Genomic DNA, 16,046 nt, shown 5'->3' with positions numbered 1-16,046 from the left:
TGGATCAATCTTAATGTTATAAAGCCACGATAATACTTTTTGTGCATTATTTTAAAACAAAATAACAACTTTATTCAACAATCTCTTCTGTGTCAGTCTCTGATGCTGTTAATTAAGTAAACACAGTGCAGCGCTTCCAGGTTCTATAGAACAAAAAGTATTCTCATCACTTTATAACATTAAGCTTGATCCACTGGAGTTACATGGACTATTTTAAGGATGTTTTTACTACTTTTCTGGGCCTTGAAAGTTGTAATGAAGTTGTGGTCTATGTGTGGTTCAGAAACCTCTCTGGATTTCATCAAAAACATCTTAATGTGTGTTCCTGAAAATTAATGAAAGTCAGTAGTTAATTAATGACAGAAATGTCATTTTGGGGTGAACTAACCCTTTATTATACATTAGAAGTGCAACGAATGCTTATTGTAAAGTGGTATATTTTCATTGGTCTGCACATGATCCTAAAGCTTCTGCTTGTGTTTTTCTGACAGATTTTTGTGCAGATGTTTTGTTGGAATCAACCCATCCACTGGTACCACGACAGTCAAAAAAAGTGGAAAGACCTCAGAGAAGAGGAACAACACAGTCAATCCTAATGTGTCTACTCTGGTTAAGCATGTAAGTTGTCAAATGTACAGTGCTGGTCAGAATTATTTTCCCCCTTGGTAAATATGATCAAAGATGGCTGTAAAAAAAAAACTGCATTGTTAATCATTTTGATATTATATTTAAAAAATGTGCAAAAATCTAACCTTTCATTGAAGTAAAAATAATTGAAAGTGGGGGGAAAATCACATTATGAAATAAATGTTTTTCTCCAAAACACGTTGGGAACAATTGTTTGCCCCCTTTTATTAAATGTTTGCAACCTCGTTTTCCCAAGATAACAGCTCTGAGTTTTCTCCTATAATGCCGGATGAGTTTGGAGAACACCTGACAAGAGATCAGAGACCATTCCTCCACACAGAATCTCTCCAGATCCTGCAGATTCCCAGATCCATGTTGGTGCTTTTCTTCAGTTTAATCCACTCATTTTCTATAGGGTTCAGGCCAGGGACTGGGATGGCCATTGCAGATCTTGGTTTTGTGCTCAGTGACCCATTTTTGTTTTGATTTTGATTTGTTTTTGGATCTTGTTATAAGATTTCTAGCACAGTCTGTTAGGTTTCTATTTTTTATCTGTTGGTATTTGATCCAATCCATGATGCCATGTATCTGAACAAGATGTCCAGGACCTCTGGCAGAAAATTAGGCCCACAGCATTAAAGATACAGCAGAGTATTTCATTTTACACATGGGGTACTTTTTTATCCCTGTGTGCACCAAACCCATCTTAAGTGTTTGCTGCCAAAAAAGCATTTTTTTTTGTTTCATCTGTCCAAAGAACGTTTGAAAAGTACCGGACACGACTGGCACTTCAAACGGGAAGGGTTCTATGGTCAGATGAAACAAAAAATATATATATTTTTTGTGACCACAGAGAGTCAGGACCTCGGTTTAACGTCATTACCTCATCCGAAGGACGGAGGTAATAACCAAGCTCAGCCCTGCTTAGCTTTAGTGGGCTACCAGTCTTGGGCTACAGGGTGATATGGCTGCTGGCGTAGTTATAACTCTGTAGCAGAATGTATTCTTGTTATAAAAGATGGGATGTCAAGTTAATTTCTTCTATTAATTCCTACCAAAACTGAAGAATTAATTATTGCATCAAAAACCTCTGAACAAAATATTGTAGATCTCAATGGATGTACTGTTATGTGGTTTTCTAGAGTTAAGAACCCAAGTGTTGTGTTCACAGACAATTGTCCTCTGATTTCTAACATTTGTAGAACAGCCTACTTCCACCTTTAAAAAGTTGCAGGATCAATAAATAAGCTCAATTTGGTTAAATTGGATCATTTTTGGTTTGGAGAATTAAAAAAAATAAGTTGTGTTCAGTTGGATATTAATAATAAAAGGTAAGATCCGATTTTTATCAGACTATTATAAGTGGTTCAAGCACAAATATTATGACAATATTTTCAGTTTTTAATTTAGAAATGCAGTTTATTACCTATCTTGCTAGGTAAGTCTTGCTAGTCTTTGTCCTATTTAAAGTAATACTGAACATGAAATAAAATATTTAATCTGGAACAAAAAAAAGTGTATTAACAATTGTCTTGCGATATTAATGCAACAAAATGAGTTCATACTCAGTGTTGTGTTTTCTATGGAGTTCTGTCATTTGTGAAGTTTTGTTATATTTATTTACATGTTTAATCAAATGTTTACCTTAAACCAGAGCTACAAATGTTGCAACTAAGACTTATGGAGAAACGTTTGAGGTTTAGTAGCCTAAAGCCCCGTTCACACAGCCAGCGATTTTGTCGCTGTATGTCGCTAGTCTCTGTACTGTGAAGTCGCTTGTGGGCGTTGGTAGTGCTGTCACTCTAATGTTATTGGTTGACTGGACGTCTGGCCATATCTATACTAAACATCATCACAAGTGATACAACTATATAATTTTAATTTGACTAGAAAGTATAGGCTCAAAATAAACAGTATGATCTTGGGAGAGTGTTTTTACCATAGCAGTATTCAGTGGGTTAAATCATTTACTAGATTAAAGATCGATCAAGCAACAAATTAAACTCACTCACACGGTCATTAATGACTAAAACGTAATTCGTATTTGACAAATAATACATTTTCTTGTCTCTAATAGTCAACACAATGCAGGGGAAACTGTAAAGTGAACTGCAGCAGTGCTAAACTTGCATCACAAACTTACAACACTCGAACTATAAATGTATGAATTAAACTCACTGAGACTGTCGACAGTTTATTTTCCATGCATCATTTTATTATATCTATGAATGTGGTTAGTCAAATCATATAAGTGAAATCACCCTCGAACTCTGTCTTGGCTGCACTCGAGACGGTGACGTAACGTGAGCTCCACTGAAAGTCTTCTTTCCTATTGGTTGTCGCTCGCGAAAATCGCTTCTCATTTGCATAAAGTTGAAATTTCTGAACTTGTCGCTTGTCTCCTGTCGCTTGACACGTCCACATTCTGTCGCCAACGGTCACTGTCGCTCGTGTCGCCAGCGCTCCATTGAAATGAATGGGATCTTGTCGCTTTGTCGCTGCGTGTTGCTGGCGGTGTGAACGGGGCTTAATAGTGAAGTGCCTCTTTAAGAGGGGAGTGTGCTGTGAAACATGTGACCGGTGTTTACTACATGAAAAGGTAGCGCGATTTATTTAGTTTATAATGACTTTCAACCCGGTGTGCAGCCACTTGGTAAGCTCTCTTAATTTCAAATGTTTTCTTGTCTGCTTTTATAATGTACGCTTCATGGTATCATTAAAGAGGGTTAGGTTGTTGTACTGTGTTTATGTCCGTTGCACGATAAAGATAACGCTATGCTCCGGTAGATCTAAGCAGTTTAGTTAACTGATAAAGATGACGCTATGCTCCAAAGTTATTAAGTTGACAATGTGGCTTAGCCGTGGGACATAAAGCTAACATTTAGACTTACTTATAACATTGCTATACCATACGTGTTTACTTTCTTTAGCTTTATAAATGTTTGATGAAGTATGAATCGCAGACCGGTATTTAATGTAAGTAGCGTTGTTCTTCCTGGTTTGCCGCGGAGCATTTTGGGAACTGTAGTTTCATGCTTGCAGAAAAGACTCTTGCATAGGTTTTGGTAGAATTTAAGTATGGTGCATAATGTTTGAAGTGTGAAGCGTGTACATGAAAATTATGAAATTATTATTATTATTTTATGAAATTATTATTATAGTATATTAATATTATTATATATTTGAAATTTTGATTAATGTTATTTATTGTTATTGAGCTATTGAGGTAAAGAACTGGGGCTGTTTGTAGTATGCACATGAAACATTGTATTTCTTATTATTTCAGGTTTATTACCTGGTTATTCTTTGTGAAAAATAAACAAACAAAAGTGAAACACCGAGTAATATCTTTTGTACACTGGGTTGCCCTTTCTGTGGGAAGAAAATGGAACACTCAGAGTATTAAAAACCTCAAAATGTATGAAGAAAATCATTGAGCAAATACAGCCTATTACTCATTAAAGAGCAGTGAATGCTTTTCTCTTTTATTTTGTTGTTTGATTAATATTAAGTGCACAGCTAGGCATAGCTTGGATCTGAGTATGCAGATCCAATTGCACTGATGCACATCCGATATTCTCACAACTGTATGTTCTGTAAAGACATGACTGTGTTTACGTGAATACTCTCCAAAACGGACATTTAGACATAATGTTGTGTATTTGTCCATTCAGACGCTAAAGAGAGCTCAATTCAGTCCTCGCGCGCTGTATAGCTGTCTTATCATTCGGCATATAGTAACACAGCTTGTTTTTATTACATTTTTTATAAGTTATGAGCTATAAATAATTAAAGTCTGATATTTAAATTACGCAAGTGAAGGTGCGCAGCTCTGAATTCACAAGGTCTGCGTGGCGGACACAAAAGTTGCCTGACAGCTTTACCGCTTGTTGCGCTATTTGTTGCGCTATATAAACTATATAAAGTCCCATTAAACATTCTACACACATCACAATGACGATGATGAATGTTATTTTTTATTAATCGACCAATGGATTATCCAAATCGTCCACGGTAATAAACATAGGCTACATATAAGTCACACTGTCTAACATTCGCGCAACTTTTGAGCTCAAAAAAAAAAGAAAAGAAAAGGGCATTCATCTTTTGCATTACGCGGGCCATAAAATGAATGCTGATGGACCCGGATGCGGTTGAGTACCTCTGCTATAAAAGTTAAAAAGTCCAATATTCCTATAGTAGAGGTTATGGCCTTCGAAGTGCACAAAGGTCGAACCGAGGGCCAGGGTTAACCGGTCTGCATGACAAAACCCGCCCAATTGCTAATTAAAAGTAGTAATCTTTAACTTGGCCTTTGAAGGGTGGAGCCTCCGAATTGGAATGCAGCTTGAGACTAACACCAGAGATTGTCTTATTATACAGAGATGAGGGTCTCTATCTCTTAGCATTGGAGAACAGCTCTCGTTACTGTGCGTTCACACCGCCGGCGGCGAGAGCGTCAAATTGGCCGGAAGCCATTCATTTTCAATGAGAGCCGGCGGCGAGCTCCAGCGAGGGCGGCGCGTCTTGGACGGCAAGAGCGGCGAGAAGAGTTGAAATCAAGTCAACTTTATGGTAATAAGCTATGACGCGGTTCGGCCACAACCAGCGGCAACCAATCGTAATGTAGAAGTCCTCCGCCTGAGAGGATACCAGAGAACACAATCCTGTAAACTATGGTTCCGACCACATTAGTTCCTAAGCAAAATGGAGGAAAAGTTAATTATTTTGGTTGCGGGTTTCCCGTTATTGTACGACGTGTCCCTGTTTACATACAGGGACATTAATAAAAAGAACGATGAATGGAAAAAGGTGTCTGAAATGGTTGGTGTTTTGTTACTTTCACATTTAAAAGATTTTAATAGGTTAACTTATACCCTACGTGTAGCCAGTATGCACAAAATAGGATACTGATTTATGTTCAGTTCTTATTTGCTTTGCGGCTCCTTTAAATAAAGTTTTTAAAAAATCACGCATTCTAAAATCTACGTCAGAGCGTCAGAGAATCCCCGAATCTCACGGCGTCGATGGCAGGGCGGCGAGAGCGAATTTTGCCGCTCTCGCCGGCCGCGGTGTGAACGTACAGTTAGAGTCACAAATGATTTGCTCTTATCATCCGATCGTGGTTGTATCTCTCTATTAGTGTTACTCGATCTTAGTGCTACTTTTGACACCATTGACCACAACATTCTTTTAAATAGACTCTATCATTATGTTGGCATTAGTGTAATTGCACTAGCATGGTTTAAATCATACTTATCTGACCGTTAACAGTTTGTAGCAGTAAATGAAGAGATGTCTTATCGATCACAAGTTCAGTATGGCGTACCACAAGGCTCAGTACCAGGACCGCTGCTGTTCACTCTGCACATGCTACCATTAGGAGATATCATTAGGAAACATGGAATTAGCTTTCACTGTTATGCCGACGATACTTAGCTGTATATTTCTTCAAAACCTAACAAAACCTACCAATTCACCAAATTAACGGAATGCATAGCTGATATAAAAAACTGGATGCTAATTTAGTAGTAATAATTTCCTACTACTAAATTCTGAAAAAACAAGAGATTCTAATTCCACACAACAAAAAACGTCCACACGTAATAACCTAGAATACTGTCTAACACTTGATGGCTGCTCTGTTAACTCTTCGTCGTCAGTTAGGAACCTGGGTGTGCTCTTTGATACCAATCTTTCATTTGAAAGTCACGTGTCTAGTATCTGTAAAACCAAATTTTTCCATCTCAAAAATATATCTAAATTACGCCATATGCTCTCATTGGCAAATGCGGAACAATTAGTTCATGCGTTCATTACCTCGATTAGATTATTGTAATGCTCTACTGGGTAGTTGCCCTGCACACTTAATAAACAAACTACAGCTAGTTCAAAACGCAGCAGCTCGAGTTCTTACCAGAACCAGGAAGTATGACCATATTAGCCCCGATCTGTCAACACTGCATTGGCTCCCTATTAAACTGTCATAGATCGCACCTCTGTGGCTCTCTCCGCTCATCAAAGAACTCCTTCACCAGAGTATTGAACTTCATTTCCCATAAGCCTCGTACCTAGGTCTAATCACCTACACAGGTGTTCCCACTTCCCCTCTCTATAAAAACTGCCTTCTGACTCTCACTCATCGCGAAGTCTTGTTTTGCCCCGGCTAACATTACAAAGCGTTTATTCTGTTATTGATTCCCCGTGTTCTGACCTGTGACTGTTTACTGATTCCTGTTTCTTCGTCTGCTGCCTGCCCTGACCTTTTGCCTGTCATCATTTGTGATTCTGAACATTGCTGCCTGCCCTGACCTCTGCCTGGTATCGTTTATGATCTTGGATTTCCTTTGACATTGTCGACGCTGTTTTCTGATTACTGCCTGTTTGATTATTCTTATTAAACATACTGCAAATGGATCCGAACGTCTCTGACTCTGCATCACATAAACATTGTATACATTTTAAAATATTGCTGATTACGTACAAAGCACTAAATGGTTTAGCTCCACAGTACTTGAGCGAGCTCTTAACGCATTATAGTCCTTAACGTCTATTGCGATCTCAAAATTCCGGCCAGTTAATAATAACTAGAATATCAAAATCGACTGCTGGCGGTAGATCCTTTTCCTATTTAGCACCAAAGCTTTGGAACAGTCTTCCTAACATTGTCCGGGAAGTAGAAACACTCTGTCAGATCAAAGCTAGATTAAAGACACATCTCTTTGACCTAGCATTCACATAATGCATTATAGACTTCTATAACTCAATGTTGGGCTGCATAGATTAGGTCAGCCGGAACTGGGTCCACTTCCCTTATATCCTGATGTACTCGTTACATCATAAGAAGAATGGCATCTACACTAATTTTAGTGTCTTTGTTTATCCCGAGGTTTTCCCGCAGCCTGCCAGATCCAGGCCGTATCCAGATCTGACGAAGGACCTTCGCCTGGACCCGATGACAACACAGTGCTGAAGTGCCAACTAGTCTCTCCCTATGGAGGATCCCTTTACCACTCTACAGATAAAGCGCTGTCGGGATAATTTCAGTTTCACGTATCTACCCCGAAGTGATAAAATTCTATTTAAAAATGTATAGGCAGGACAAGTAGTTTAAGGCTTGGTTTGTAGAGAATTACAAACCAAATTTCTAGGCAAACCTGCACACATATATTCAAATGCGCATAACTATAGAATTAATTATTGATGCGCACGTGAGCGTCATCAGTGTTTCTCACAGGTTCGCGTTTAAAGTCTGTGTAGAGAGAACGGTGTCATCTTAGCGGCCCCTAATTTAATAACTAATGATCGTTGCGACGGAAGTGAATCAATCAAAACTAACTTTAGCTGGAATATATCTTTATTCAAGAACTGATATAAAGCCAAAACAATCTCTGTTACCTTAAATTATCCGTTTATCACTGTAAAGCCGCTTTGAAACAATCTACATTGTTAAAAGCGCTATATAAATGAAGATGACTTGACTTTTCAATGGATGATGGTAAAAAAAAATATATACATTTTTTTTAGTGGATTATTAATAGTGGTCTTGTGAATAAATGTTATATATTTTGTGTTATATCGCTAGTAAAGGTACAGTAGGACTACATTGTTTGTGGAATGTGCTTTACTGCAGAATAAAAAGAGCATGAACATCTCTATTAGCTGCAAAGTACTAGTCACTGCAGGGTGAACTTGAGTACATACATAGCCTAGTGGCATTTAATGTTGATGGTACATTACTTTCAATAAAAACAAATGAGTAAGTCTGGAATGACCAATTAAACATCTTGTGTAAACAGTATGGTCATGTCTACACTACATAACAAAACATGACAATTTTTTTTCTTTACAGTATGATTGGATTGACTTCATATAGCTTATTAAAACAGTTGGCCCATTTAATTTGCCATTTTCATATACAATTTTAGTACAGGTTTGAGATCTGATAGGGGAATTGGACATTCTGTCATTTTCAGGAAGAGATTTCTTTTCTGCAGCATCTGCCTGTTCATTACCAATTAGCCTCATACGACCCAGAATCTAGCAGAAAGTACTATTAACTTTTATATTAACTTTAGCTGTTATTTGAACAATTGTGGAGTAGTCATTCTTATGATGCATTCACACCAATAGAGCATCAAATTCACGTCTATCGCGCCTAGTTGGACGCTTGAACATTTTGAATCCATTCGTACATCCAAAGCGAAAAGGACTCGCGTAAAAAGCAAGCGTTTGAAGCAAAATTGACGCGCATCCGAGGCGAAATCTGCTTCTTATGGGAAGGGCAAGTGCTAGGCGGTTGTCTGTTTGCAAGATGGCTGATGTTGATTGAGCATTCATCGAGAGAGTTACCACTCTGTATTTGATCTGGAGAGCAAAACAGCGGCGTAGGGGTCATCGTCGCCGTACTTGGGTCCACCAGACCCTCCGGAGGCGTACCCAGTTTGACGAGTTTCACCACTTGCTCCAGGAGCTGCGCCTGGATGATGGCCGCTTTCAGCGGTACTTCCGCCTGTCCCGTGCCCAGTTTGACGACCTGTTGTCCCACATCGGAGCGAGGATCACCCTCACCCACCTAATCTATCATTTATTTTTGTTTGGATGATAAATGGAGCCAGCCTCCAAAAGTAATTAACCTGTCCTGTGATTTTTTTTCTCACGAACTATGTTCTTATAGTTAAGTCAAGTCAAGTCATCTTTATTTATATAGCGCTTTTTACAATACAGATTGTATCAAAGCAGCTTCACAGTGATAACATGAAAATAATACAAAAAAAAACAATTTCATCATCATCCACCTTTAAGGCAGATCTATAATATTGTTGAATATTAAATGTCCCCATATACTTTATACACTAAAGTATGTTGCTTGTCTTTACATTAGAATACTGTTTCATATAATCTAGATTTAGATATGAAATAAATAGCATTCAATACAAAATGAGTATGTCTCATATATTGAAATCAAGTTTTTATGTGATAAAATATTTGCTTTGTTATTTGCCACACATTTATATTTGCCACACATTTAGTCATATTACAATATTATTATAAATAATATAATTTATTGAGGCCAAACATATAAAATAACATTAAGGGCCTGCCCCCGTTTATCACGTCACTTCACCACGTGACAGCAGCAAAGCAGGTTCCTGATTGGTTACCGTGCGCGAACTGACGGCAAAGTTCAGATTTTTCAACTCGGGCTTAGTGGGCCAACTAGTGACGTAAACTAGATATGGTTCCTTTGTCTATGGAAAACTACTGGGAGGAAGGCTCTGGGGGAAGGAGACCTTGGAAGAGCTAGGATAAAAAGGTGGTTCAGTCTGTCTGGGGGTGTGTCACTCTTCTGCACAGGGTAACAACTGTGTATTAGACTGCTCCTATTCTTGCAAGAATAAATACTTCTCTTTTTATAATTTGACTCTGAGTGCCTCTTATGCAGTGATGTTTGTTTAATGAATTTGCCAAAACAGCACAAAAAGCACCAAATAAAATCACTCGTGCGTATCGCGCCAGATGGTCAATTCTCCTCATTTGCGCATCCACTTTACATTGACTTAACATGGAAATCACTCACGCCAGATGCTCTATTTGCGTTTGGTGTGAACGGAGCATTATACGATTTAAGTGCTGAGGCAAGATTTAGAATACTGTTTCATATAATCTAGATTTAGATATGGAATAAATAGCATTCAATACAAAATGAGTATGTCTCATATATTGAAATCAAGTTTTTATGTGATAAAATATTTGCTTTGTTGTACATTAGAACCACACATTTAGTAATATATTACAAAATAATTTATTGAGGCCAAACATATAAAATAACATTATAAACTGAAAAGCGGGCCTGCCCCCGTTTATCACGTCACTTCACCACGTGACGGCAGAAAAGCAGGTTCCTGATTGGTTACCGCGGCGCGAACTGACGCCAAAGTTCAGATTTTTCAACTCGGGCGTCAGACGCGAATTTGCATCAAACGCGTGAAAACACTGTTATGGCAGTTTTAGTCTTTCATTGACTTGTTTTATTTTTCTTAACTCTTAGTAGATTGCAAAGGAATGTCATGTGTTTTTGTCATTTGCAGTACGGTGTGAGAACAGGGAACTGCTCTCAGATTTATATGTTTATGTACCTGGGGAGGCAGAAGGGGGAGACACTCCAGAAAACAGACGAACAAGGACCTCTGACCTAGATGTCAGAAGGCCATTTGCTGCAGGGGGGCTTAGTGGGCCAACTAGTGACGTAAACTAGATATGGTTCCTTTCTCTATGGAAAACTACTGGGAGGAAGGCTCTGGGGGAAGGAGACCTTGGAAGAGCTAGGATAAAAAGGTGGTTCAGTCTGTCTGGGGGTGTGTCACTCTTCTGCACAGGGTAACAACTGTGTATTAGACTGCTCCTATTCTTGCAAGAATAAATACTTCTATTTTATAATTTGACTCTGAGTGCCTCTTACGCAGTGATGTTTGTTTGATGAATTTTTGCCACAACAGCACAAAAAGCACCAAATAAAATCACTCGTGCGTAACGCGCCAGATGCTGAATTCTCCTCATTTGCGCGTTTGGTGTGAACGCAGCATTTTAAGATTTAAGTGCTTAGGCGAGATTTAGAATCGGTGCAAATTAAAAACTTTCAATGTTGTGCTCTCTCTCTCTCTCTCTCTCTCTCTCTCTCTCTCAATGTTTACACGACAACAATGTACCGTATTTTCCGGACTATAAGTCGATCCGGAGTATAAGTCGCATCAGTCAAAAAATGCGTCATGAAGAGAGAGAAAAAAACATATATAAGTCGCAAAAAAATGCTTGCACTTAGAAATCCGTATTTTTTCTGAAGTGTTGACAACTTAGTGTTAACTAATAATTGTTGCAAACTGGTACTATCAACAAAATATACATCGCTTTCTGCCAGGACTTTTACTGGCTTTTCCCAAATCACAGAAGTGACCTCGACGTCCGGGTTAGCGTTAGCATAAGCCATTAGGCAAGTGTTATTTAAATAAACTCCTGATGTACTTACAAACTTTCCAAAGCCTCTTAGTAGTAGTAGTACAGTACCTATTTGTACTACTGTATTAGTTTGGTACCATTCCGGGCATTATTAGTGGGGTAATTTACGAGACACAAACTTAGATTTATTAGCGCCTGCACTAAGCAATTCGGCTGATATCTCTAAATGAGCTCTAACTTTAATAGTGTTTGAAGGGAAAAAAGCTTCTGGGGGGGTATTTGGCTCGAGGTCATGGTGCAAAGGACCCTAGGTTAAAATTACTCAAAACCATCCCTTTAATAGAATAAATAATTGATAATCAAATATCAAAAAAGAAAATTGCATCCCTAGTTTACTTTATACAAAATAAATATTTTTTGTTAATATACTGTTGCAAAATTACATTCAATATTTTTTGGTTCAGAAATAGATATTGGGTATAGTCAAAGACTTTAGATATTAAAAGACGATGCAATCACATAACTTATATATGGGATAAAATGCAATGCGCCTAAATAGAAGATTATTAAAGTCATCACGTCACTGCAACTGCCTTTATAAGCTCCGGTTGCCTGAAAAATACACTTTTTTTAACCTTTCATTTTTTTGTCATTATTTTTCTAGCATAAGAAACGTTTATGACAGATTTAGTTGCTGATTTAATTGTGATTCGGTAAGCACAGTTTTTTTATTCCTTATAGTAACAAGTCATTTAGTTCAGTTAGACAACAGACACTGCAATTAAAAACGGAATGTGTCTGCTCAATGCAGAAGCTGACTTTTGTCTTTCTACTTGTGTTTTTCATTAAAAATAACAATGAACCCACAATTCAAACAAATGCCGCCCGACTTGTAAAATGCACATAACTGATGCTCAACTTCGAGTGACCCGCTCAATGTCAAATAAAATAAGTAAGGGTTAATGCCCGACGAGGTGTCCATTGTCAGGTTTTAATGGACGACAGCGAGGTGTGAACCGGCCGACGCGCAGCGGAGGACGGTTGCCTCTGCCGAAGTCCATTAAAACCTGACAATGGACACCTCGAAGGGCATTAACCCGCTTATACCATGGTCACTTGCCAAATAACACATTTTTAAAACATTAGTTTATATTTTAATTAGTTTTACAATCGAAATCTAAAGTTACAAGTTACAAACAATAACTTGGTTTCCTTGGTTACGCCTGACAGTTTATTTAGGTGTCCTCTATCACTTTTTAACGGACACCCTGCAGCCAATCAGAATCGAGTATTCACCCAGACCATGGTATAACTTGAATTAGGACACTCACATGACATTCTTCAAAAAATATCATTAATTTCTGTAGACGTCAACATTTTAAAGGGGGGGTACAATGGTGTTTCATATATTCAGAGTTGTTTACAGTGTTAAAGAGATGGATTCTCATGCTAATAATGGCCAAAGTTTGAAAAGTTATTTTGAACGAATAACAGAGAATTTCTGTGCTGAAAATCATACTTCCGGGTTGCAACACGTTTCGGCTGGTTTTTTTCTATCGTAGATCTAATGACGTAGACCAGAGTGGAACTCCTTATATGAGCATTGCTCTTGGAAAAGCGCGTTCACGCACACGTCGACCAGAGGAGAGAAAGACCGCGCTCATCGACGCGCTACTACCGGAAATCATCATCATCAGCGCTAAATAGGAATGGTTGATGTCAAGAATGTCTCCAAAAAAGTGTGTTTTGGGATGTGAGGGAAAGTTTACCTTGTTCAGCTTCCCAAATAACCCAGTGTTACTGGAACAGTGGATGCAGTTTGTATGTTGTGGATGCTCCCGCTTGACTCTATAGCTCCGCCCACGCCCAGAATCAAGGACCTCGGCTTTTTCCGGATAGAATCGGAAAGCTGTATTTTTATTTTATAAATATGATGAAACTAAAGACTTTTTGGAGATATGAAGGACGCACTATTACTCTATAGGTACTCAAGATTAACATGAGATTGACTGAAACCTGGTATTTTACCCCCCCTTTAAATGACTGAGTTCAGCTTTGAGAATGAAACCAACCTGTTTGTTCCTCAGTATCTTCTTGTTTCACTCTGAATGTTTCTTCAATCTTCATGTCTTCACTCTCCTCTTTAATAAACGCCATCTTTATAATAGTGTCACGTGGATCTCAGTCGCTTCACCAGGAGTTTTTCTCTGTTTGGACACTCTGTCATGTTTAAAATGAGAAAAATGAACAAATAAATAAATCAAAACTCAATCAGCTCCCTAGTTCAGTACTCAGTGCACTAGTAAGAGTCAGTCAGAGGGAATGGCCTTAATCCTTTATACCCTAAGTGTACGCAAGCGGTACACCACCCCATGAAACAAACAAAAAAACATAATCAAATTACTAAGCAACCACTGAATGGAATAACACATAAGCTTTCCTGTATCTCAAAAAATAGAGTGTTGGCACTTGCAATACCAAGGTCATGGTTTCGATTCTCAGGGAAAGCAAGAACTGTTCAGAATGTAAAATGTGTACCTTGAAATGCAATGCAAGTCGCTTCGGATAAAAGCGTCTGCCAAATGCATAAATGTAAAATGTAAATGTATGTTAGGGATGCACTAATATTATCGGCACAACATCAAAATCGGCCAATAAAGGCTGAAAATATAATAACTGTCATCGACCGATATGAAAAATTATGCCGATATGATAACATGCTGATATGTGCCTGCAATAACTCACGTGTGCAAGGAGTTCTCGAGATAAGATCATGTCACCAGTGTGGTCATTCTTAATAATAATTCGTAACTTTTGCGTATGGTGATTATATGTACAGTTTTCGATTGCTACCTTGATTCTGTGAATGCAAGAACAGAAGGACCTGTCCGTTAACCGCCATCAGTCACACGCGCAGAAGCCTCCTCCAGGTCCTAGCCAGTAGAATGTTATATTTATTTAGGGGGTTGCTGTTGTTACACTAATAAAATGAAAAGTATTGTAGAATACAGAATTAACTTGGAAGTTACTTCTATTTCTGAATAAATAAAGCAGTAATTGATGTCATAAATCACAAGTATGACACTTGTAAATTAAATAATGTTATATGCAGCTCACATGTAGTGGAACATAACCAAAAAAAAAGAGGTGTACTCCTAGCTTATTTCCTGAGTTATTGCGTCAAATAAAAAAGACATAAAAAAATGTATCAGCAGTTTCTCAACATGAGAATGTCCAAATGCAATTACCTTTTTAGCTCTCTAAAATGTTTTCTATTAATACTAACCTTTTGACTCTCCTTGCTATAGTTTTGGACTTATAAGTCTTTACTTTTGCGTATGTCACTCTCAGAAAGAAAGAAAGAAACGACTAAAAAGTGCTTTGAAAAAACAAACAAAACCCCTCAAAACTAAAACTAGAAACTAATAAAAAACGCACACATTATACAGACACATCATATTTAGTTGATTTCCAAACATTTGCAAATGGTTAATAAAAGTTGTCGTTATTTACTCGTTGCATTTTTACCAACATGTTTCGTCAAGCATGCGATGAATAGAGCGCTTCAAATCACTGAATCATTATGAACTGAATTTGGTTCATTTGACTCAGAGTTTTGAAAAACTCAGTTTCTTTGTAATTAATTGCCAATGCCAAAATTCGTGTTCACGATCAACTGATTCTTATGTGTGGATGCACTTTACTCACAAAAATAACGTTTATTATGTTAGACAAGCAATATGATATCACATTGAATAATAATTAACACATTTTACATTGTTAGTAAAAACTATAAATGTGATTGAACGATTTGTATCGATTTAAACGCTTTAAATGTTTTCAAACACAAACCTTTATTCAGCCGCATCACAACAGTTGAGGGGTTGGGGCGCAGCCTTTTGACGTCACATCACATACCAAAATAAAAGTCCTTCTTTGAAGTTTTATGGCAGTTTGCAAACCAGTATAGCCTAATGGTGCATATTCTGCTACCTAATTAGATGGAGTGTGGAGCATTGACGTTGAATATATATATATATATATTATATTCCAGAAAACACACGTCTATCTGGCCCATCAAAAGCAGCAGGTCTGTCAGCAGACGCGGTTTGCCCATCATCCTGCGTGCAGTGATGATGTGTATATTCATAAAGGGTAATTTAAGTTAATGTTAACATAACTTGTTACATGAATTAAATATTTTAACATTATTCAACAAATTAAACATTAACTCAATCGACTGTGATGTTATTTCATAGCCAACTTTTCATAAAATGTAACACCTTATTTTAACATTAACTTAAAGTTAAACACAATGATAGGATATTCACACATATTTAAGAAGATTTCATACATCAAATGATTGTTTATAAATTGTTTTTATTTACACAGTTTTAATTATATATAATTTGTAATGAACGTGATTAAATTTTTTTATAACATATGATAATTTTAAAAGAAAG

The 16,046-nt window shown here is 37.5% G+C and overlaps 1 protein-coding gene across 7 annotated transcripts in view; it reads right to left on the bottom strand.

Annotated features, from left to right (window-relative positions):
• Positions 1 to 16,046, bottom strand: part of LOC307003882 (uncharacterized protein) — a 71,656-nt gene that overhangs the window by 9,321 nt on the left and 46,289 nt on the right. For 2 of the 7 annotated variants that reach the window (XM_079622739.1, XM_079622743.1), the window contains exons 1-2: positions 15,436 to 15,502; positions 13,656 to 13,803 (exon numbers count right to left, since the gene is read on the bottom strand). In XM_079622739.1, coding sequence (XP_079478865.1) covers positions 13,656 to 13,740 — 85 coding nt within the window. In that variant the 5' untranslated portion in view covers positions 13,741 to 13,803; positions 15,436 to 15,502. Of the gene's footprint in view, positions 1 to 13,655; positions 13,804 to 14,436; positions 14,564 to 15,435; positions 15,503 to 16,046 lie in introns of those variants that run through there. The other 5 variants (XR_013798863.1, XM_079622738.1, XM_079622741.1 and 2 more) reach the window with 5 other exon arrangements.

The sequence above is a fragment of the Phoxinus phoxinus genome, assembly GCF_949152265.1.
Source record: "Phoxinus phoxinus genome assembly, chromosome: 9".
NCBI lineage: Eukaryota > Metazoa > Chordata > Actinopteri > Cypriniformes > Leuciscidae > Phoxinus > Phoxinus phoxinus.
This window is presented reverse-complemented; position numbering and strand designations above follow the sequence as displayed.